At 41.4% G+C, this 23,648-nt stretch overlaps 3 protein-coding genes across 7 annotated transcripts; 2 read left to right on the forward strand and 1 right to left on the reverse strand.

Moving 5' to 3' along the window:
- The first annotated feature begins 1,102 nt into the window (after positions 1–1,102).
- LOC122869805 (RNA-binding protein 4.1-like) lies at positions 1,103–8,312 on the forward strand. Of its 5 annotated transcripts, XR_006376418.1 has the most exons (6): positions 1,103–1,253; positions 1,778–2,206; positions 2,325–2,966; positions 4,889–4,967; positions 5,291–5,377; positions 5,480–8,312. XR_006376418.1 is itself a non-coding variant. In XM_044183130.1 (4 exons), exons 2-4 carry the CDS (start codon positions 1,798–1,800, stop codon positions 3,308–3,310), a joined length of 1,056 nt encoding a protein of 351 aa, XP_044039065.1. In that variant the 5' UTR covers positions 1,103–1,253; positions 1,778–1,797; the 3' UTR covers positions 3,311–4,001. The 5 variants fall into 5 exon arrangements, 1 of the variants encoding a protein (XP_044039065.1); XR_006376417.1 differs by having other exon boundaries at positions 4,889–5,377; XR_006376420.1 differs by lacking the exon at positions 2,325–2,966.
- A 535-nt stretch (positions 8,313–8,847) lies between these two features.
- On the reverse strand, positions 8,848–11,054 carry tifa (TRAF interacting protein with forkhead associated domain). The gene is made up of 2 exons (XM_044183132.1): positions 9,869–11,054; positions 8,848–9,751 (listed from the first exon to the last, which is right to left on the reverse strand). The coding sequence occupies exon 2, from the start codon at positions 9,701–9,703 to the stop codon at positions 9,113–9,115; it is 591 nt and encodes a 196-aa protein (XP_044039067.1). The 5' UTR covers positions 9,704–9,751; positions 9,869–11,054; the 3' UTR covers positions 8,848–9,112.
- Positions 11,055–11,217: 163 nt separating this feature from the next.
- Positions 11,218–15,085, forward strand: rbm4.3 (RNA binding motif protein 4.3). Its single transcript, XM_044183131.1, has 4 exons — positions 11,218–11,370; positions 11,833–12,251; positions 12,372–13,024; positions 13,430–15,085. The coding sequence occupies exons 2-3, from the start codon at positions 11,843–11,845 to the stop codon at positions 13,001–13,003; spliced, it is 1,041 nt and encodes a 346-aa protein (XP_044039066.1). The 5' UTR covers positions 11,218–11,370; positions 11,833–11,842; the 3' UTR covers positions 13,004–13,024; positions 13,430–15,085.
- The last annotated feature ends 8,563 nt before the right edge of the window (positions 15,086–23,648 follow it).

The following is a 23,648-nucleotide window of genomic DNA, read 5'->3' on the forward strand; positions in this document are numbered from 1 at the left end:
ATCTTTTAGCTCATTGTTTTGGTTTTACAGCCCACAACTTTACTCTAGGGCGCAGTCTCACAGCTCTCATCAAGCTCCTTTCCAGCCACAGCAGGCAGTTGTTTTCAGCAAAAACAAAACAAAACCTGGCTGTAGGCAATATGAAATTCACAAGGCCATAACATGTCAAACATGTGATTCTTTTAGTTTACAGTGGAGTTCTGCCCCCAAGTGGCCAAACCAACCAAATTGATTAATGCAGCTTTAAATTTGAGTGAAGTTCCATTCACTATTTTCTATGAGTCTCTTATTATTAATCTCACCTTCTGTCAGTCACATCCCTGTTAAGCAAAAAAACATCCTCAACCAAAATCCCACCAATGATAGTAAACTTCTATTCTTACTTGCAGATTATTATTCACACAGACATCATTTTATGCAATTCTTGAGGATTGCATTTAAGGTTCATTTCGGCCACGTGAAGCTGATATATATGTGAAGTTGCCTAATGCAGCTTTAAGATCAGGCCAGTGGTTATTGAGGCTCTCTAAATGGGTGCTAAGTCAGAATTTCAGTGGCCACATGGACTCTGAGGAAACTTCTTGGAAAACACAGGCTTGTGCTCACAGGGGAAATACGTAATAGATAAGGATAGTCCCTTCAAGAGGTTTTCCAGAGCTTTTCACTGCTCCTGTTTCCCTTTATTTCCTCACTAATGATGTAAATTACTCATTGCAGGAGGACAAACAGAAATGTATGGGGAAATTGGAACAGCTAATTTGTTTCTGCATCACAACACAGTTCATGTCCTTAAATCATAAACTCAGGGTCCCAAAGGCCAGCTAGAACATATACAAGTTTCTTATTCCCTACTCCATACAGACACTGACCACAGAATGATTGCATCATCGAACACGTTATTTTATCAAATTTGCTCTTTGGTATTATTTATTTAAATAACCTATTTGCTGCTATCTGCCCATTTGGTATGTTGTATATTCTGTACGTTTTTATGGTGTGCTGTAGTACCATCACACCAATGCAAAGCATATGCGATATTAAACCTTTTATACAGTCCATTAAACGAAAAGCCGTTTCCGGAAAACAACTTTCCTTCATACCTTTACCCAATCATAGTCCGTAACGTTACGTTTTGAGAGACATGTCCATCCACCAATCAGATTTCTACTTGTGCGCATATCGCCAGCCGGTATCCACTGTATCTTTGTCTTATCTTTTGAGTTTCGACTTCGCTGTGGCGCCGATCGCGTGCTGTAAGTATGGTCGTTTTAATGTTTTTTCGCTTTTCGTTTCTGTTGCGTCATTTGTCGCTGTAGTTTTCACGCGTCTCCAAGCGTACATACAATGCATACAAATTTCAGTGGTTGAACTGAATTTAATTTTGTTCAGTTACATGAGACAAAATGGCTAATACCTGGTAGCTAATGTTAGCTTGCTAACAGCAACCATTCAAATGAAATGAGCCTGGCTAGCAGCTCTCTGACCAGGAAGTGTAAACACGGAAACGTCTTCGACTTCAGCTTTTTTTTTTAGTCAGCGGTATTTGAAGTTGTGTAACGTGAGCTTTTGGTTAATAAGAACGAAAGTAAACATGCCACTTGGTGACGGATCTGATTATCGTTTTGCTCCGGTGGCCCTTAGCCTACAGTCGCCTCGATTACAAGCGTTCTATTTCCTGATAATGACGTTATACATTCACCATTTGCTCTTTCACTGGTTACTTTCTGTTACTACATGGTGGCCTCTGTTGTCTCACCCTGTCTCTCCCCCTTTTTAGAAAAGTACACTAGAGCAACAATGGTGAAGATTTTCATTGGGAACCTGTCTCAGCACGCTGGGAAGGAGGAAGTGGAAGCTCTGTTTACGCAGTATGGCACAGTGACAGAATGCGCCAAGTACAAAAACTATGCTTTTGTCCATATGGAAGACCGCAAGTCGGCCACCAAAGCCATTCGTGAGCTCCATCTGTATAAGCTGAATGGCAGGCCCATCAATGTGGAGCCCAGCAGAGGGAAGAACCAGGGCCCTGTGAAGCTCCACATAGCCAATGTAGAAAAGGGCTTCGATAAGGAGCTCCGCGATCTGTTTGAAGAGTACGGCACAGTCACAGAGTGTTCCATTGTCAAGAACTTTGCCTTTGTGCACATGTCCAATTCTGATGAGGCCATGGATGCCATACAGGGTCTGGATAACACAGAGTTTCAAGGTAAGTAAAGGTTGATATTCTACTCTATGAATGAAAGGATTGGAAGTAGTTGGGGTTTCCATACTGTTCATATTCATCCTTTTTTAGATTTGAGGGACAATGTTTTTCTCTCTCTCAGGAAAGCGCATACATGTTCAGATATCAAAAAGCAGACCCAGAGGGGAACCCGAGGAGGAGGACTATCCACCTCCGCCTGGCAGAGGAGGCTATTATCCTCCTCGCTTCCCAGGGGAGAGGCCTGAGCCTCCCTTCAGAGGCCGCATGGCCCCTTACCCTCCTCCGCCTCCGCCTATGTCGTCCCCTCCCCCGAGACGAGGAGCGTATCCCGACCGTGGCTATGGCGAGCGAGACGGCTATGGGGTGGTTGATTACTATGAGAAATTCAGAGCCCGGCCTTACAGCATGGCAGGCTACGATGACAGGCGTTCCAGTGCCATCCCCCCCCCTCCTCCGCCTCCTCCCTCGGCACTGGTTAGAGAACGTCTCGGAATGGGGAACCTTGACCCATACGAGCGCCGTCCGCTCCCCCCTCCTCCTCCGCCCTACATGGTCAGGGACCGAAGCCCCATCAGACGACCCCCCCCGCCGCCTGCTCCATCAGCTGGTAACGGGTACTCCTACGAGCGGTCCCGGCTCTCCCCGCTGTCCAGGGGTCCGATGTATGCAGCTCCCCGCCCCAGGGACTCCTTCTCAGAGAGAGTGCCGTTGCCGCCACCACCTCGATATGCAGGTTATTAGGCACATAAGAGTGTAATACAAGGTGAGAACAGATGGTGGATGTTTCATGACATAAATCACATTGATAAGAAGAAGGCATGAGAAAATATTAAATAAATATATTCCGAAATTAATTTGAGAGCTGAATCCATAAGTTGAGGTAGAATCACGCTTTAAACCATCACCATCAGCCAGAGCTCTTAATTCTAGTTCAGCCAAGAGGTCAATATACAACAATTAAAGATTGCTGATAGATAAAATAAAATATTTCTGCTTGAACATCAAAGATCAGTCTTGCGCGAATCCTGAGTAAAACGCGCTCCTTGACATGTGTGGTGTGCTCTCTTTCCAGGTTTAGAATATGACAAGATCGTCGTTGTCTGCTGATGCACGTGGCGCTATACACCCCCCTCGTCTATGGCGGATTGCGTTGTGCTCGCCTGAGACTTACTGGAAGATACTGTATTGCGGACAACCCCGTACTTAAAATCATACGATTCCATGTCTACAGTTCACGTATTCTTCTGAGCTGTTTATGCCTTTTCTGTTCCTCTGCTTGTTTTACTGTTCAAGTCCATAAAATGTTTTGCAGTATAGGATGCTGGTTTAGGTGCTTAGTCTATTTCAGTGTGCCGCAATACTGTTAATGGCCAAAAACACTATGCTCTTCAATCTTCCTAAATGGACATGGCCTCTGGGAAACGGACAAAATTCCATAACAAGGGAAATCATTTAAATGAAAATATGTAGTCTTTGTAAACAAAATTATTGTGTTCAGACAAAGGTTGTTGGTTGACAAAATGCTCAACAAAATAAGATTTAAAAAAAAAATTCAGTACAGAAGTGTAGTTTAGAAGTTTACTTGATACTTGTGTGGCAGGTTGTACAGTAATCTCTAAGATTTGCGACACATGTTAGCATGACAAATCAAAAGTTCCAGTGTGATTTTGTTCTTTTTACACTTTGTGTTATCTTTTCTTGCGAAAATAGACTCTATAGCACCGTTATGTATGATTTTATTTACTTTACAAGTTGCTTTTCATTTGAAGGCTTTTTAATAAACAAATCAAACCAAAAACCACGTTTTAACTGTGAAATTATTCCTCGTTTGGTAGGCCTTTTAGTCTAATGACTTGGCAGACAGCCATTATTCACCAGACCAGATATATTTAGTAATACCCATGCGTTTAACTCTTAACACGCTTTCAGTTTCATTCTTCACACCCTTCAGAGTTATCCGCTTGACACATGGTAGGTGATGTTTTCTCAGCCTCGTTCATTTCCAGTGGAAATGCTGGAAAACGCGTGAGACTTCTCGAGTTCTTTGTTTGCGAAACACCCAATCCGCTTTCCATTGAAATCTTGTGTTGATGCATGTTCACCTGAGCAACCAGGCTTGCGATGCAAAGTGAGGGGAGGGGGAAAAAAAAACAAAAAACGTTTTGCCGCTGTTCCCTGATATTGACGCGAAGAAGGTTCAATGAATTTCTACTTTCTTGGATCGTTGCCACTGTAAAATACACGTATGCAAACTTAAACATTAACAGTGAGTAGAGTTTGAGTCCGACTTCCGCTCTAAGACCCACAAAGTTAATACCGCTAAAGTTCTGTGGCCACACACAATGTTTTTAAGCTGCGTCCATCAGCTGCCGCGTGTCGTCCCGGCACACCGGGAGCTGCATCTTTCCTCATTAACCGTCGTCCATTGCCTACCTTGTGTCGAGCCAATTGCTGGTTTTCCTGAAAGTAGAACAATTAGTAACTGAGCTTTGCGATGGCCCAGGTTTCTGTCTTGCGACAATTGTTCTAAAGTCTTGCTTTGCATTCTTCATTTCTGTCATTGAGTTCACACTACATATTAGTCATATATTCCATCATTGTGTTTACTTTCAACATTTATAACTTTATATCTGTACCACAAATTGCATGCAGTCTTGGTATTCTTAGTATTTGTGCTCTTTATAGGTTGTTAGACTCTATGCAGGAGATTGCCAGCTCATGGTAAGTTGTCCTCGGAAGATGTGCAGCATCATGTAGAAAAGAGGTAGGTGTTGTTTAAACTTTACTGCAAAACACCTCTTACTAATGCAATAAATTGTCTCCTCTCGTGTTGCATTCATACTGCAGTGTCAGAACTTTAAAATTGTATTTTTAAAATCTGGAAACCTTGACATTTTTTTTTTTTTAAAGGAAGTTTAAAAAAATCTTTTTTTTTACTCTAGTTTTGCACATTGCCAAAATGTTTAAGTGAACATAAAGACCTCCATGGAATTTGTTTTTATTAATTGTAGTTTTTATTTAATTTTATTGTTAATATATTGTCCTTGATGAGGAGTGGGAGTGCTGACCCGGTCTCTTTGTCTGCAGGCCTGTCTCTGCTCTGGTGGCTGTAATAAGTCTTTCTGAACATTACAAGCTAGAAAAAGATGGGACCAGATGGTCCTGTAGTTAAAGGTAAAGAAGTATGAGTACACTATGAAGTCCATAAGATACATTGTCTATTTTGTGAACTTTGAGTGAAATGTCTTGTTTTTTGATTGTTGTTTTTATTTATAGGACGTGGATTTGGTCCTTCAGTGAAAGTTTGGTCCGTTGGCTGGTGAGCTGGAGTAAACGTCCAGTCCTCAGAAAACCTGCATGGTTACATCTTTGTTCTCTGCAGCTGAATAATAACAGCAAAATAACTTATATTTCCTGGGTGAAATACATGTATGTATGTATGTATGTATGTATGTATGTATGTATGTATATAAATAACTATATGTTGTTTTATTTATTTTATGTGTTATCCTATTTTAATATACATGGAATTATCAGTTATGTTCTCTCATCTAATTATGTTGTATAACCTTGTGTTGTAAAATGATAAATAAATTACCTTGTCCCTTTTTGTATAATGGGTTTGATAGAGGAACATTTAATTTGGATCAATCCTACAGGTCACATTGATCCATTCTTACAGACTCAAATCATCTCAAACTTGACAAAGAGCACCCCATCTGTCCCACCTGCAAGGGTCCTCTAACCAGCCCTCTTCACCTAATTCATGAATCTGAGATACGGCTAAAACCATGAAGTGTTAAAATTGTGACAGGGTTTTGTTACAGTCCACATGGCCTGAAATGTTTACTTGAAACCATTGCACGATCTTTTACACACAACTGTTACACCTTTTGTTTTGCTAGCATAGTATAATTACTATTATGAACCTAAAACTATTTCATACAAATATACTGTAGGTTACTGTATATAGGCAGTTGCATCCAAGTATATGCAGCACTTAATTGTTAAAATGTATTAATGTCATCTTTGATTTTTAATATGGATATAGACTTTTTTTTTTACATTGTCTTTTCAGTATGAAAAGTTTAAACATCATAAAACCTTAGTAAGTACAGACTCTTTTTCTGTCTGAATTGATGTCTTCTTCCTACACCTTTTTTTTTTTTTTAAAGAATGTAGAGTAACGAGGTTACACTTACAATCTGTTAGAGGCTGTTTGATACTAAGGGTTTCTAAATACATTTTCAAACGTTTGCTGTTAATCCCAGGTGGCGTATTGTGATCTATCCTGCCCCTCCAAACATTTATGGGTTACCTGGGCTGTCTAACGTTTACCTCTAGTGGTCGAGCTAAGAAAGTTCTCCCAGTTTGACCCAACCTCTGTTCTAGTTAACAGTCTCAGTGAAAATTTAGCCTGATTTTGAAATATGTGGACAACAAAAGATTCCCCTCAGTGTACAAGGTGTGGGATATAATTACAGACGAACTGGTATTACAGAATCCACACTTCTTACTCAATTCAGCTGTAACAAAAAGCATCAGAATTTCATTACATGGTGGTAAATTGTTGGATCACTCTCAGTCAGTGTCACTGGATTTATCATAATATTTGACTAACATGATGCTGTGTCTCTTGATGAGGGAGAAAAGGTGACTAACAAAGGAAATCTTCCAGATTTACAAAAGAATGAGTGTCACTTTCTCTCTCCCCTTTTTGGAAGTGTTGTTTGCTAACTCAAGTTTCTCAGTTCAAATGAGGTTTCCTTTAAGCACGCTTCCTTCTTGCTGGCCTTGAGTTTCGCAAAGTCATAGGTGGTGGTTAGATTCTCATTACTGTGGTTTGCTGGACCGGTCCAACTGCCACCCGCATGGCACATGTCACATTCTGAACTTTTCTTTTGTACGCATCATTCCTGGAGCCCGCTGTAGTTAACAGCTACAATAACACTGTGATCGCTCTTCTGCTTCCGCGTGATAAAGATCTCGTATTGAATTTTCTGCTTGAAATTAAATATAGTAAGATAAGGATTCTCGAATCGGACTGGACTTTGTTCTAAGACCTATTGTATATAGCACCAGTTTCTGGACCTGACCCAACCAGTGTGTCTCTAAGCTTTGAGTTGTCAGACTTGTCTGAGACAGTCCATGCCTCCATGAAGTAATCCACACATGCAATCAACATAACGTTCACTGCCACCGTAAACACACTGGTAGGGTCCCTGTTTCAAGTGACATCTCTGCCCAAATTCATCCCCTAGCACCCATGGGGCATGGACTGTCCAACCCCCACTCCTGCCCCACCTGTAAATCCCATCCCAGTCTGTCTCACACCCAGACACCGACATTTTGCCTCCAAATGACCTTATTGAAATGATCTTATTACCATTACACCTACAATAACTCCATCCACGCCTCCATTATTTCTATAGGCCCTTTTTCATCGTTTGAATTGCTGGCCCTCTGCCTTCTAATGTACAGACCCCCTAAGCCCAATATTCATTTTTTTATCAGTGAATTCTCTGATCTCCTTTCCCTAAATGCTCCAAAATACGACAATATTCCCGGACTAAACTCTTCAAAGAAGTCATTGGCACCACTCCCTGGAAACCAGCCCCCCATCTCCCAAACATGCAGTTGTCCAGCCACTTTTAAAAAAACAGAATCCAGATCCTTCAGTCCTCAATAACTACAGACCAATCTCACTCGCCTTTGACTGTGCCTGAAACTAATCCAGGTATTTCCCCTGAAGTCTCTGTAGGTCTGTGTCGTTATTATGGGCTCTGTGTGACCATGTGCCTTAACAATTATTATTATTATTATTATTGTTATAATTACTATTATCATCATCGTTGTTATTACTATGAGCACTCTGATTTTTCTGCTTGTGTTTGTTTCCTTCCTTTGCTTTATTTTCCTCTGTGTTTGCCCAAAAAGCACTTTGGATCAGCTGTGTGTATATAAATAAATAAAGCTAAATGAAAGATGCTGTTATTACCCAAATCCAGTATTACCACGATACAGCTCTTCACTTTTGCACCTGCGTGCTGTTTTTGTCTGATCATGTCGCGCTGAGAGGAGAATCTGATAAACATGTCTGCACACCCTGCTCTGCAGCCTGCTGTCATTCCTTTCAGAGTAGTAATGTGCTCAACGAAGGTCTTGGTCAATGTTTTTTATGAACATATCCACTGAAATTCTCAGGCAGTGGACACAGAGACATTCTGTGGGCTAAAACTGTACTTCTGCACAATCTGTTACGATTACTGAAGCTGTGCTTGCTGCACAATACAAATGTTCTGAACAAATACTATATGCCACTGTGCTTATTTCTAATGTATTTAACTTAATAATCCACCACTGAGTGAAACCGATAGAAAGATCACAATTTGATGCCAAGAAGAGGGTTTTTTTTTTCTTTTGTCTTCTCACTGTTATCTGAGCTCAAGCAGAGAAACTGGGGCTATTTCATCTCAAGCAAATCTGTAGAAACCTGTTTCCAGAACGTTAGCTGCTAAGCCACTCGGCTTTGTGTTCAGGGAAAAGTGCTATACAAATGACTGCCATAAACTAGAGCGTTTCCCTGAATTGGTTGTCAAATCTATGGCTGATATAGGGTATTGAACAACAACATTCACAAAAAATTGGTACCAAAAAAAAACAATTTAATGTGCTCAAGTTGAAAATGTAGAAATCAGTCTGTTACACTTTAAAAGTAGGTGTCATTATATAAGATTTTTAAGCTTTTTAATCTGGAGTAATAGGATATAGGGTGCAAAATAATACTATGATTTCACATTACAAAGAGGGATCTTATCCAAGCTTGCTTGAACTCTAATGTGACAACTACAACCATCATTTGTATTGCAGAAAGTAAAAAGTCACATTTAACAGAGCAGTGATAGTTCATCATAAATTACACATGAGAGTCTCATCAGTCTCCAGGGGGCCAAGTACTCGGAGTTCAGCTGGGAAACTGTTCACCACACATGAGCCTGTGTCCATGACAGGTGTCGTGGTAGGCACACACATGCATGTCTCTCTGGACGGAGGCACTGGCAGCACCTCAAACAGCACCTCGAAGCTCCCCTTGGCCTCGCCAGACTCTCGGATGATCAGCATCTCGTACTCTCCGAACCGGATCAGGGCCTTGTCCGGGAGGTCCATCCTTTCCAGGTAGCCCAGTGCTGAGCTGTTCACTGACAGTAGCCCCCTCTGGCTCAAGTTCTGGATGGTGAACAGCATGTCCGGGCTCTTGGGGGTGCGGTAGGCGTGGAGGGCCAGCTGTTTGCGGGACACCCGGATGTCGACCAGGGCGAAGGTGCAGGCCTGGGCGTCACGGCCCAGCCTGAGAGGGTCATCTGCCGAGTGTCTGCTCCGGTTCCCCAGAGGAAGCAGCCCGTAAAGGCCCTTACAGCTCTGCTGAGGGTGGTAAAGCTTGATGTGGAGACAAGTGAGGAGATCCTCCTCTGTCTCCATTGTCTGGGTCACATTCATCATGACAAAAAAAGAGGGTGAATTGACCTGTTGACACTCAGTGATGAAAGCCTGTTGGGACAGAAGACAAACGAACCTATTAGAATTCCAGTCAGATGAGGTGGTTTACCAGTCAAAACAAAAGTAACGTACAACATGAATTGCTGCTGTTATTTGTCTGTGCCTTACCTGTATGTGGAAGTTTTTGATTTGAAGATAGGTGCTTTTACTCCGTCCACAGAAAAGCTGTATCACATGTAGCCTACTCTGAGCACCGAGTGGGAACTAACGGTGTTGGAGCTGAGAGTGAAAACAGGAAGACTCCTCCCGACTGCTCTTTGCAAGCTCTTGTTTTCTCACAAGACCAAGTCGTAGCAATGCTGCTTTCAAGTGCAAATCCGGAAAAAAAAAAACCGCGGTTATAAATTGTGGATGAGGTAAAGCAGTGGTGAATAGAACGGAAAAGTCTGTATTTTCATTTCATAAAGTAAGCATGGATGTTCTGTCCAGCAACTGGGGAAAAAAATACAACTGTTAGCCAGTTTGTCAGTCTGGCAAGGTCATTTGCCACTAACACAGATGCAAATCAGTGGCCCACCAGCTACATTTACAAATATGTTAATCACTTTAGTGCTCCACTTTAGTGCTGAAACGATTAATTGGTGAGTTGATTAACAGCAACAACAATTTTGATTATAAATTAATCGTCATTTGTCAAGCGAAATGCCAAGCATTCACTGGTTCACGCCTCTCAAATGTGACGATTTGCTGCTTTCTCCGTTTTATATTGGCATATTTCAACATTCCCTGACGTTTAACAGACTGTCCATTGGACAAACCAGTCAAAATAGTCAACAGATTACACCATAATACCAATAATTATAGTTGCATGGCTACTCCAGATTATTGTGCTACATGTGCCACTAGCTTTTGAAAATAAAAAAAACTTCACTCTACTCACTGCTACCTTTGTTACAATGTTTATTTATTTTATTTTTTTAATTTTTCGAATCAAATATTCAATGAATGGGTTGCCGTTCTGTAACATACAATTTTAAGATGTGCGCCTGAACGTAGCATTACAGCACTGAAAATTCCCTGATGATGCAAGCAACCTGAAACAGAAAGGAAGTCACAGAGGTGTAGTCACGTAGTCTGCATTTTGTTACTTTTATTATTGACCCAGCAATATTAACCACCATAGCGGGAAACAAAGCCCTGCTGTAAAATCAAACTGTTACAAATTAACCCTGGGCGCTTAGTTACGATGAGAAGTCGTTACCAACTTGCATTCCTTTGGTAACTCTATGAATCAAGCAGTGAAAAGTGACGTTAATAAATACAAAAATTTAATTTGTGAGTTATTACCAAACTTGGTCCTGTGGGCTCATGTTTTAGTTTCATACAGAATTTGGGAAAAGACTATATGATATACAGCTAGCACAAGGTAGAACATATGTAAAATGATCGTTTATGTAGACATAAAGCAGCTAAACGTTTGTTGATATAATCCATAAAACTATGATGGATACTACACCCTCCTGGACTGTGCGGGGCAGTGTGGTTGTGACCCGGGAAAAACGTAGACGAAGAAAAAGGAAAAAAAAGGCAGACAAAACCCAAACGGAAGTCGGCAAAGGAAAGCTCTCGAAAAGGGTTTGAATTCTTTGCAGAGGCCGTCTGGTAAAAAGGTAACCGAAAATTTACACGCCAGGGTCGTGACATTTGCAATTAACAGTGTTTTAAATTCCTGAAATATCGCCTAACCTCTGAGTGTTCGCCAGCTCGACGCTTTGTGTGATAGCGTGGCTTGACTAGCAAGCTAACTGTAGCTAATAGTTAGCACTAGCAAATTTGCTAAACAAAGACCTGGAATTATGTTTAGAAAATCAATACTGTAGCGTTATAACAACAAATTTGATATAATCGTTTTAATGTTAAAATAAGTACGTTGACTTAGGCAAAAAAAATAGTAAATTAAGGCTAGTTGACTTGCTGCGTTAGTTAAACCGACGCCAGCCATTTTGCAATGAACGGGCCCGTTTAATTCGCACCTGGGACTAACGTTATACTGTCAGATAATCGTTATTTAAACGTTTATTCCCTCCACGTCCCCACGTATTCCTTTTATTCTCTTATTTGCTCTAAAACAGATCTTAAACAATGGTGAAGATTTTTGTGGGAAATCTGCCCCGAGAGGCAGACCAGGATGAAATCAAGGCACTCTTTACCGAGTACGGCACAGTCACAGAATGTGCCATCATCAAGAACTACGCTTTCGTCCACATGGATGACCGCAAGGCAGCCACCAAAGCCATTAAGAATCTGCACCTCTACAAGCTTCACGGCACGCCAATCAACGTGGAGGCCAGCCACGGGAAGAACCAGGGCTCAGTCAAACTGCATGTCGCGAATGTAGAAAAGGGATCTGATGACGAGCTCCGTGCTCTCTTTGAAGAGTACGGCACAGTCACAGAGTGTGCTGTTGTCAAGAACTTTGCTTTTGTACACATGTCCAACTCTGACGAGGCTATGGATGCCATCAAGGGACTGGACAACACTGAATTTCAAGGTAAGGAAGGACATTATGTTAAACAAGTAAAGAAGTAGTTGTAACATGTTGTCATATTTTAAACCTAATTATTTAATTTGTCTTTTCTTCATCTGTACTTTTAATTTTTTTTGTATTTAGGCAAACGCATCCATGTCCAGATTTCTAAGAGCCGTCCCAGACATGACGAACGGGATGACTACCCCCCTCCTCCTCCAGACAGGGGTGGCTATTGGCCCCCTCGCTATCCAGGAGAGAGGCACGAGCCTCCCCCACCCAGCTACCTGAGAGGCCGCCTCAGCCATATACCCCCAGGTTACCCCGCCCCTCCTCTGCCACCCCCTCCCCCTAGACGAGCTGTTTACTCTGACCGTCCCTATGAGGGTGAGAGGGACAGATACGGCGTGGTAGATTACTATGAGAAGTACAGAGCCCGGCCGTATGGCATCGCCTCCTATGAGGACCAACGGGCTGGCGCCCCTCCTCCTCCCCCTCCCCCCTCTGCCGTCGTCCGAGACCGTCTTATGACCTCGTCGCTTGACCCATATGAGCGTCGGCCCCTTCCACCTCCTCCGTCCTCGTACTATGCCCGAGATCGCAGCCCCCTCAGGAGAGCGCCTAGCACGCCAATGCCCCCCGCCAGTAATGGCTACTCCTACGAACGCTCCCGACTCTCTCCGGTTTCCCGGGTCCCGGCATACGGAGTTCCTCGCGCCAGGGACCCCTACGCAGACCGCCTGCCTCCGCCACCGCCTGCACGCTACGCTTATTAAGCAAGGCCCTGGCATGTGAAGGTGAGAATAGGTCTGAGATAGACTGGTGTTCTTATCTTTTCTAAAATTTCCATTCGTCCCTGTAAAGGCAGAGGCAGCTTTTGATTTGTCCTGCACGCTCTAGATCTTGTGGGGGAAAACAAGGTTTGAAACAGCATGTGTACGACAAGTTGTAAATTCGTTGGTAATGCACATCTGTGCACTAATTTGGATTTCAGCTAATATCAGTTTTTCAATGTGGCATTATACGACATAATCCGACAAAGACAGACTGTTCAGTCTGGGATCTCTGTGACTGAAGAACGGGACCCGAGATACAGAACTCGAAAAAAAAACAAAAGTCAACATGTAGATAATTAAGATGGAGCAACGTTCTTTGTATCATCAGTTGCAGACAGTTCATTTGTGTCATTTGCTCTTTTTCAGGATCGTCCGACTGCGTCGCCGCTCGCCGGCTCCTGAAGCACGTGACACTATCCTCTTCCTGTCTGCGGCTGAGCGCGTTACGTTCCCCTGCGATGCTCACAGGAGGAACTAAATTGCCGACGTCCACGTCTGTTTTTGTTATTATTTTTGGGACAGGTTTTACACTCGTATTTTTTCCCCTGATTGTTTTAGTTTGTTATTGTGCTGTAGTATTTTTAATGCTTGACGTCTGAGTTAGGCGTTTTTTTGGTTTTTTTAATTTGTACTTTTACGTTTTGAATAATTAGTGTTCTGATGTTGTGTGTGACCTTGGAAAGCTGAATGATTTCAGCAGCAGTTTCTAGGCGATACTTGTGACTGTAGATTAACTGAACTGAATCATGTTTGGTATTAAATCTAATCTACACGTTGGTTCCATCATGTTAATCTTTTCCATCGAAAAACCAAACGTACATGTGGCGTTACTGTGAAAATTTAAACTAAGACGTAGGGGTTTGACAAATATAGAAAGTAACTGTTAATAGGACAGTTACCGCAAAACGTTCACATGTACCTGTCCATTGTCGAAACTTGTTTTTAATAAACGGATTTGTGTAATGTTGTTCACAGATGTGCTCAAAATTATGCCCAGCGCTAAAACGCCTCATTAGTGTAACCGCTTGAATTGATTAGAATACTCTACTAGGATATTTAAAAAACAAACAAACAAACAAACAAACCAAAAAAAACCCATCAGCTCCTATATTTAATGATTATCCGTTTATTAATGATGAAATCACGTATAACAAGCTTGTTAAAATCGTCACGCTGATTAAAGAAATATCTCCCCTCTGGTCTTGTCTGAAGTGCCACAGCTTTAATCTCTCATCAGCGTACCTTCTAGCTTGTCCCCTTCAGTGCCAAAATTGAGTATTTAAGTGAAGAAGGGGTGTAACACAATCCAGCCATACTCCACCAGCTGAGATTTCATAGCTGAGACTAGTTAACCTTGAATCTTGGGGGAGATGACATCAGAGGCTGCTGGAGACCTTCAGAGTCAACAGGTAAGTCAAGGATTTTAAGGACTACTGAAGTAGAAAGTAATGCTCACATTTAACTTTTTTATAGGTCAATATTAGTAGTTACAACAGAGGTTTGTGACAGTGGCATAAACTTTTGATTATTTACAGGTCCTGCAGTGTTAGCTAGTCAAGTGTTTATTCACTGTACACATACAACTATCCATTCAGCTGTAAATCTGCTACTCTTTGTCTCCAGTGTTTGCTGGGAAATAATTCAAAGCCATGTACATAGTTCACAGTCCTTTTTCGGGCACTGCCAGCAAATGGAATACTGACTAGACCGTAGTTAGCTTCAGGTAAAATGTTTTTGATTATTGGAAATGAAGAGAATCATTCAGCATAGCATAGTTTGGTTAAGCTTGACAAGAGAAGATTCTGACTGAATGGACTTGAAGAAAACATCAGTAAATTCTGCACTTGGTCTTGCAGACACCAGATTTTTAAAGACTTGTAAAATAAGTTAATTAATACAATGAAATTGCTATAGTAACTGATTTTACACAAAAGGATTTTGATGGACGTGAGAAATTCACAGTACTTTGCATTGTATTGCCCTTTTGGAATCTGACCTGCATGAATAAAATATTTAAAACAACACGGACTCCCTGTTAACTAATGTACTGCTGTGAAAACTGTGTAGGTGTAGTTTCTGAAATAGCATCATTGTTGCCACTTTGCAACTGCAAGTCGAACTTAATATTTGGATGAGAAATATTTAAGCAGACGTTCAGCATGACAGTGTATTCACAATTCAGAATATTGTTGTATGTGAACTAATTTCAGTTATTCAGAAAATACAGGCCTTGCACATGGAAACAGACCTGCAGAAATATATGAACCTGAAGGCAGCATTACAGTAGACTTTTCTCATTCTCACTTTGTAGCTCCTCGATAGCGAGCAGAGGCGGCGAGGAAGAGACTCGAGGCAGGTGATATACAGTAGATTATATATATGACTGAGGGATATACAATATTCGTGTGATTTATGGACTACACACAAACACACTAAGTAAATTTGATCTCAAATGCAGCCCACAGCCCCAGCTGCAACTGTCCTCACAGGACTGTACTGTTGGAATGACATTTGCAGACAACATAATGGGCAATAGACTATATGACAACATGAAATACTGCAAATTAGTGCTGAGAAGAGAATGTTCTTGTTGGTATAATGTGATGTTAGCAGCTGTTTGCACTTGTAAACGTCATGATTGTACAGTAGCAGTTAAATTGGGTGTAGCTGATAAAAACATAATATCAAGGTGAAATGTCATTAAGGAATGCGGTTAGAACAGCAACAACAACTACACAAACGGTGAGGGGCAGGAAGTTTGATCGCGTATTTGATCATCCTGCTCCCGCCATGGTTTGTATATTCCAGCTGTAGGCTCTTTTCATGTCTCTATTTTGCGCCTCCTGCCTGTGACCCGTAAATGGATCTCAGCGCGCCATCTTGAAGGACACCTCGAGGAGCTATGATCGAGGATACGCCGGTGTATCCTTTGCGGAAGGCTTTTTGGCACGTGTTGTACACAAGAGGGGTGACACACTGGAATATACAAACCATGGCAGGAGCAGGACTCTACGAGTGATCCTGTTGTATTCACAAACACTAATTTTCTGTATTTCATGTTGTTATATAGTCTAATGCCCATTATGTTGTGTGCAAATATTCCAACAGCACAGTCCTGTGACGACAGTTGCAGCTGGGGCTGTGGGCTGCATTTGAGATCAATTTTACTTTGTCATTGTGTTTCTATATAATATACTGTAGCCTATATAACTCAATCACATATATAATATACTGTATATCCCTAAATCATATATATAATATACGATATGTCACTTTATTTGTATAATACGTTTCATACCAACATTTGTAGTGCTTCACATAAAATATATAAAGCTATATAACGTTACTATCATATTCTTCTTCTGCTTCTTCTTCTTCTTCTTCTGTTGCGTTTTATGGCGGTTGGCATCCATAATTGTGCATTACCGCCACCTACTGGATTGTAACAGCTTCACAGTGTAAACTATTTACAGTGTCCACCCAAAGTGCCCCCATGCCATAGTCCATTCTATAACCCAGACCCCGTTGTCTGAGTTGGTGCAGCTCCTTCCCTCAGTGTAACATCCAGATCCTCTCCAGATGTGTCCACAATGTCCAAGAATCTTCTTGCTGCGTCCAGCACCATCTTAATCCTTTCCGACGTCCCCTTTATTACAGCCGCGCAATTTATAACCACGGCAATAAATGCCAGAAATCGCTTCTTGTCCACACTGATGCTCTGATCATTTCCATTTCCTTTCTGCTCCTTTTCCTTTTGCACTGCCAGCATTTCACTTAGCAGCTTCAGCGTATGACAATCCCTTTTCTGCTCTGATCTTATTCATTTTTACTTCCTTAATTCTTTTTGGACACTGTTCTGATCCCATATGGTGATTTCCTTCGCAGCGCAGGCACTTTGCACTTCTCCACATTACAGTCATCCTTCCCACATCTCCCACATCTTCTGCCTCCTCTACATACTGCAGCAACATGTCCATATTCCTGACAGCAGAAACACCTGAGAGGCGCTCACTCATACGGCCTCACCCTGTAACACACATAATCTAGGTACACTCTTTCCGGCAACTCCCCCTCAAACGTCAAACACACCCAGTCACTCTCCTCTTTCTCCCCTTTTCTGAATCTTGTCAGCCTTCTTGCCTCACACACATCTTTGACCTCCCGAAATGACTCGGCCTCTACCGTCAATGGCACGGCGCTTACTACTCCCTTCTTCTTTATTTCTGCTCCAAGTGGGAAGCAATCCACACTGCTATGAACTCTAAATGCATGAATCTTCAGGGCTCTATCTCTAGCTCTATAACAATGGACAGATGATGCAGCTGTGCCACACGACGGTTTTTAAATTGCCTCCTGTCTCCTTGCTCCTCGAGGTGTCCTTCAAGATGGCGCGCTAAGATCGATTTCCGGGTCACAGGCAGGAGGACGGAGGAACGAGGAGACGAGGAGGCAAAAAAATAGAGAAATGACAAGAGCCCCTGAAGGGTGGATGACACTGGATCGGCTTTCCCTTTTTAAACACTGCAAACAGCAAAATTGGTTTTCCCCAGTTCTAGCCCAGACTACAACATAATACTGCATAAATCTAACATTTACTCACCCTGAAACAGAGGCACAAGGAGCAGTCACTGAACTATCTACAGTTATAATTAGGACCGGGTATAGTTTATAAATGTTCAATATTAGTATGGGTGTGATACCTGAACCAAAACCGAAACCAAAAAAAATACTCTGTTCGACACCTTTGAATTATATAAATATGTTTTCCACAAAACCTTTGGTTTCACTTAGCAAAATAGTTATGTCTCTCAAAATTCTGGGCCGTATACATAAGCAGTCTCTGATGATTTTTTTGAAGATAAAATTTTGTTTTCATAACTCTGACCAGAATGCACCAGTAACAGTAACATTGAAAAAAACAAGGTAAGCTGATATATATCTTTTAAATTAAATTGTCTTGTTTGGATAGGCCAAATAAAAATAGGCCTATTTCTAACATAATTTAAACATCTAAAAGTGAAAAACAGAACCATAGGTTATATTTTAATTAGACTCTGCCTCATTGATCACCATGATCTTCAAATTGGAATTATTCTCCTCAGCTCTTGGTTTACTTGGCCTCTGAAAATGATGGTGGATCATCTGGCATTTAAAATGTACTGTCTTTTGAAGGCCGTTGTGGGCTCAGTTTTTAAGCTAGGTATATATGAATCTTGAGATTGCAATGAATCTGTTGATAGCAAACAAGTCATGCTAGCTTACTGGGAATGGGGCTGAACACCTCAACGTCAAATGATTGCTTGTAATTACTTTCAGTAGCCACTTCACGAGCTCACCCTGTCTCATGTCCTCGGTACGCCACATTTTCTTTGCCTTCGTCGGTTGGGTTGGTTAGGTTTAGGCAAGAGGAGTGAGACTGGTTAGGGTTAGGGTAAGAATATCAGCCAATCAGAGGCAGAGTAGGGCGGGTCATGCCTTTGCCATACTAGGACAAAAAAATATCTCCCTCGGTACCTGTCTGACCTGCTGCTGCTCCACTCTCAGTGGCTGTGTCTGAAACTGAGGGCCATGTAAGCTTTTCTTAGGTAATGTTGATAGATATAATGTCATATGTAGCTGTGATGCTGATTAATTTATGTTTATACGATGCAAATACGCTCCAAGCTAGATTCCTAGAAAGTGGGACTCCACTGGTTCACTCCCACTTTTGATTAAAATAGAATATAGTAACTTTCACCACTGCTCATTTTAGAAGGACCAACGCAAGAAAACATGTTCTTTGATTAGATTATCAAATGGAGAATGGATCTTAGCTAGCGAGCCTTCATTTTCCCAGGATCGTGCTCGGTAGGCGGAGAAGGGTCCAACTGCAGTCCTCCCTCCTGAGGCCGCTAGTTCTGTGAGCCAATAAGTTCACGACGTGCGATTTCTAAAATGAGCAGTGGTGAAAGTTGCTATATTCTGTTATTCACTTTAAATGTTGATTAAAAACGTTGCTGTCTGTTGATCCTTTGACTAGAGCTGAAAACTTTGCATCTAAACACTGAGAAACGAGGTAAGTTTGCTTCTTTGTGTCGAACCTCCCCCTTCTCACTACGAGAAAGACGATTAGTCGAATTAAAAAGTGATTGACAACTGGTTCAGGCGGCTTATTGGTGGAATTAGTTTTTGAATGGCAGAGTATTGTAAGCCTCTAATTGACAGTTACCCCTCCCATTCAAAGTCTCCGGTCTGCAGAGATCCCCTACTCACTTTCCCCCAACTATGACGCCCCTGCAAGCAGCTATACAAGAACTTGCCTGAATAAAATAGTCTAAAATTGGTAAAATCGTTTCTATCACAGATCAACAAATTGGAGTTTACAGCTAAATAAATACTTTAAATTTGTACTCTTTCTTGAATAAATGCCATCTTTTTTCTTGACAGTTTTCTGTGGACCCCAAAAGTCCTGAAAATGTATTTATTGAATCTATTGTGCACACAAGATGAAAAAATATAATCTTGTGGGACGTCTGTTTAATTTTTTCCATAGGTTCCACAGGATTCCTCAACAAAAGAACACATTTTCGTCAGTACCGTGAAAGAACTGAGGTTTGACACATAGCCATCTTTATATATGTTTGTACATATACAAGAAACAAATATTATTGATTGATTGATTTGTTATGTCTGAAGCCATCCTTTTATAGAAATTAGATTTCTACTTTGATGTAAATACATTTTAAAATATTAAAACCTTTTTTTTTTAAAACATTATGCCAACATTCATTCAGATTCCAAGTGGTTTCAGTTTTGCTTTTGTTAATCTAGGGATACCACTCAAGGCCAGCAGGGGGAATATGCTCACAACACAAAACTTTCTTCTGGCTTGACAAGAGCATTGATGTCGCATGGTGTTATTAACACAATGACCCTCCACAAGCTGTTTCACACAGAGTTTATAGAGTGCTGATGTAGAGTTGTTTGGACAAGATATTGTGTGGTCAAGTCAGTTTTATTGATATAGCTCAATATCATTTGCCTCAAGGGGCTTTACAATCTGTACCGCGTATAACACCCTCTGCCCTCAGACCCTCGAGTCGAATGAGGAAAAACTCCCCTTAAAAACCACTTTTAACAGGGAAAAAATGGAAGAATCCTCAGGAAGAGCAACAGAGGAGGGATCCCTCTCCCAGGGCGGAGAGACATGTAATAGATGTTGTGTGTAGACAATAGATTCATAACAGAAAATCATAGTACATTTATGATGACAAAATATAGATCCTAAAACATAAATAGAGCTGCATAGCTGTATAGAGCTCTGGGTTGAGGAATCAAGTGAGGACCAGGACGAATATGAGAGGGAATTCAAGTTTGTATTTTACAACATTGAAGACATGTGGAAGTGTTGTTAAGAAATTACAGATAGCCAAGGGTATTTGGTGTACCGTGAATGCCGAACTAATGACATTGAATACAAGCAGTAGCGCACTACTATTGTTGTGATATGCTGTTTGCTGAACAAAGGGCCTTTATTTGATCATTTTGTCCGTTTGTGTGTTTTTTTTTTTGCTTTGTTTTTTTTAATGAAGCACTTAATAATATGAAATGAATGATGGGTAAGAATAAGAATAGAAAATAAAAATACACAAAGGAAACTAAAATGAAAAAGTCAAGCAATATGCATAAACTTATACAATAGAAAACCTTCCGCGTCCCTCCCTGCTGCTCGTATCACTCCGCTAAGCCCCTCCCTCGAGACCCACAGCAGAGCAGAAGGAGCCGGTTGCCCTGTGAAGCCTCGTTCCTCAGAGGTCTCTCTGCACTGCCTGAGTCTCGCTAAGACCCCGGTCCCTCTCCAGCGTCTTCTCCGACACCCCGCGGCACTTTTATTAAATTAGCGGAATTTAACAACCTCTCCGAGGCACCGACGCATTTGCTCGCATCGAGTCGCTCCCAGGACAGCGCGCCCCAGGCTTCAGAGGCAGCTGCAACGCAGCGGCGTGAGAGGAAGGTCCAGACCTCTTCGACTGCCTCAGCAGCACTTTGCTTCGGCGGTAAGGGGCAAGAAACAGCGGAGATTTCTACGGGAGGGGTGCGCCGTATTATTGGACTGCCACGCTGACCTCTAATAACAGGAAAAAAAAAATTGGAGACGTTCAACTTTGTGCCAGCGAAAGCCGCGCGGCTAGTAGCTAACGTTACACCACACACACCACTGCCCCCCCCTCAGAAGTTATTCACCGCTGTTTGCCATCATGCCTCTTTGCCTCTCGTCGATACGAGCGACTTGGCATCTAACGTAATGAGTCCGAAGCTCCGTGTGGAACCAGGACGTGTTCACACAAGTGTTTTGTACTAAACGTCGTTGTAGGCAAAGGAGGAATGGGCAGTGTTTTCATTGCTGCTTGTCGTTTCTGTGTTTGCAAAGCTTCTCTTGATGCAGTGCGCTGAAGATATTGAGCTTGAGTGTGCCGGGGAGAGGGCGGTGTAGCGTGTGCACGAGCAGTGATTGACAGCCCGTTAGAGACGACTCCTGACTCTGATTGGTTGTTTTCTTTCGGGCACGGTGGATTCTTGCAAATGGCATTAGGAGCACTAGGAGGAGCCAGAGGAACCTGATTTATTTCACAGATTATCTGCTATCTACTGTTAGGATATAGTGACAGTTTCAGCAAATATGCCAAAAAAGTTAGTTTTTATAAAAGTTACCTACTGTAGTTTTAAGCCAGTAGTGCGGTACAGTCTAAAAGTTAAATGATAGTGAGTAATGTAGCATCAAAGTATAGTTTTAAGGAGTTAGGTGGAACCATCTACCGTAATAGCACACAACAGAATAGTGTATATAACATGATAAATATTTTACATAATAAGTTGTTGGGGCTTACAACATAAATAAAAGGCTAACTATTTTATGAAAATAGATAAGGTTTTAACTAATTATTCCTGCCCTCCATCATAGGTGCGAGGTCAATATTATCCCAAAGTGCATGTCAAGTTATACAAGGTTTTGTGCAGCGCTTACCCAAACTTGAAAACCGATGCACAGGACAACTCACTCTTCTTTTCTTCTTTTATTTTCAGTCCGCTTCACTTAGTTTACTTTGTTACAGTCCAGTTTTGCTTTTAGTAAAAGTAATATGAGCACTTACTAGAGTTTAGTCAGGTTGATAACCTTTTAAGAAAACAAAGGAAAAATGTACACAAATGCCATTACTTTCAAACAAAGACATCTGCTCTTTAAAATAAACATTTTCTTATTTACTGTACCTATTTATTGTACTTTAATTCTCTCTGTCTGTAATAATATACACATCACTCATAACCAAGGTAAGTCAACTCATAACAGCGACAAAGTACTACCATAAATTAAGCCAGACTGATATGTAGGTATGCTGCTAAACATTATTACCAGTCAGTCAATCATTTAATATGACATGAACTTAAATTAAACAGGCGTTTCCAACATCAATAGGCCTACCAAAACCAACACTTCTGTAATCAATATTTATGATTCATTTCATAAGCGCGAGCTGAATCCTCCTTTCTTCTCTCTTCCTCTCACTCGCTGAGTGTCCACACAGGCGTTCCTAATGAGCTTTGTTTTCCTCTCTTCAGCGGTGTGCTGATGAATTATCTCCGCTAGAAACTGAAAGTGAAACTTGAGTAGTAGTTTATATTATCTGAGGTTTAACTCAATACATTTTGTTTAATAAAAAAAAAAAAAAAACCCACTAGGGGGTTCTGTGAGTCCCCTAAACCAATGCAAACTGCGCCTGTGCCCTCCATGTGTGCCGATATTGCTTGCATAGATTAAAATTTGTATTGGCCTACTACATCTCTTCTAAAGATCTTCAGGTTTACAGTCGACGCATCAGCTTCTTGTGTCATATCAAATACCCACAGTTGTCAGTATTTATGCCTCTGCGCTGGCGATAGCCGTGGCCGGAGGCATTATGTTTTCGGGCTGTCCGTCTGTCCGTCCCTTTCTCGTGAACGTGATATCTCTTGGACTCAAGGATGAACTGATTAGAATTTGGTGGTCAAAGGTCAAGGTCACTGTGACCTGACGTCCGTCCCATTCTCTTGAACGCCTCTCAGGAACGCCTGGAAGGATTTTCTTCAAATTTGGCACAAACGTCCACTTGGACACAAGGATGAACTGATTAGAATTTGGTGGTCAAAAGTCAAAGGTCAAGGTCACTGTGACCTCAAAATACGTTTTTAGCCATAACTCAAGAATTGATGATCATATTTCACAGTTGGTCAGAAAATGAATTGGTGACACTTTTTAATCAAAGGTCAAGGTCACTGTGACCTCAAAATGACCTTGACAAACATATTTTGGCCATAACTCAAGAATGTATGTGGTAATTATGACAACATTTCACACAGATGTTTAAAGGAATACAACAATGAAGTGATGACATATTTTATCCAAAAGGTCAAAGGTCAACTTCACTGTTCATCATAATGTCCTGAAAAACAAAACTTTTTTGGCCATTATTCAGCACCATAACTCAGGAACAGAAGGGGAGATTGTGACCATATTTCACAGTTGGTCAGACACTGAATAGGTGACACTTTTGACTCAAAGGTCAAAGGT

This window comes from Siniperca chuatsi, linkage group LG22 (genome assembly GCF_020085105.1).
Source record: "Siniperca chuatsi isolate FFG_IHB_CAS linkage group LG22, ASM2008510v1, whole genome shotgun sequence".
Taxonomy (NCBI): domain Eukaryota; kingdom Metazoa; phylum Chordata; class Actinopteri; order Centrarchiformes; family Sinipercidae; genus Siniperca; species Siniperca chuatsi.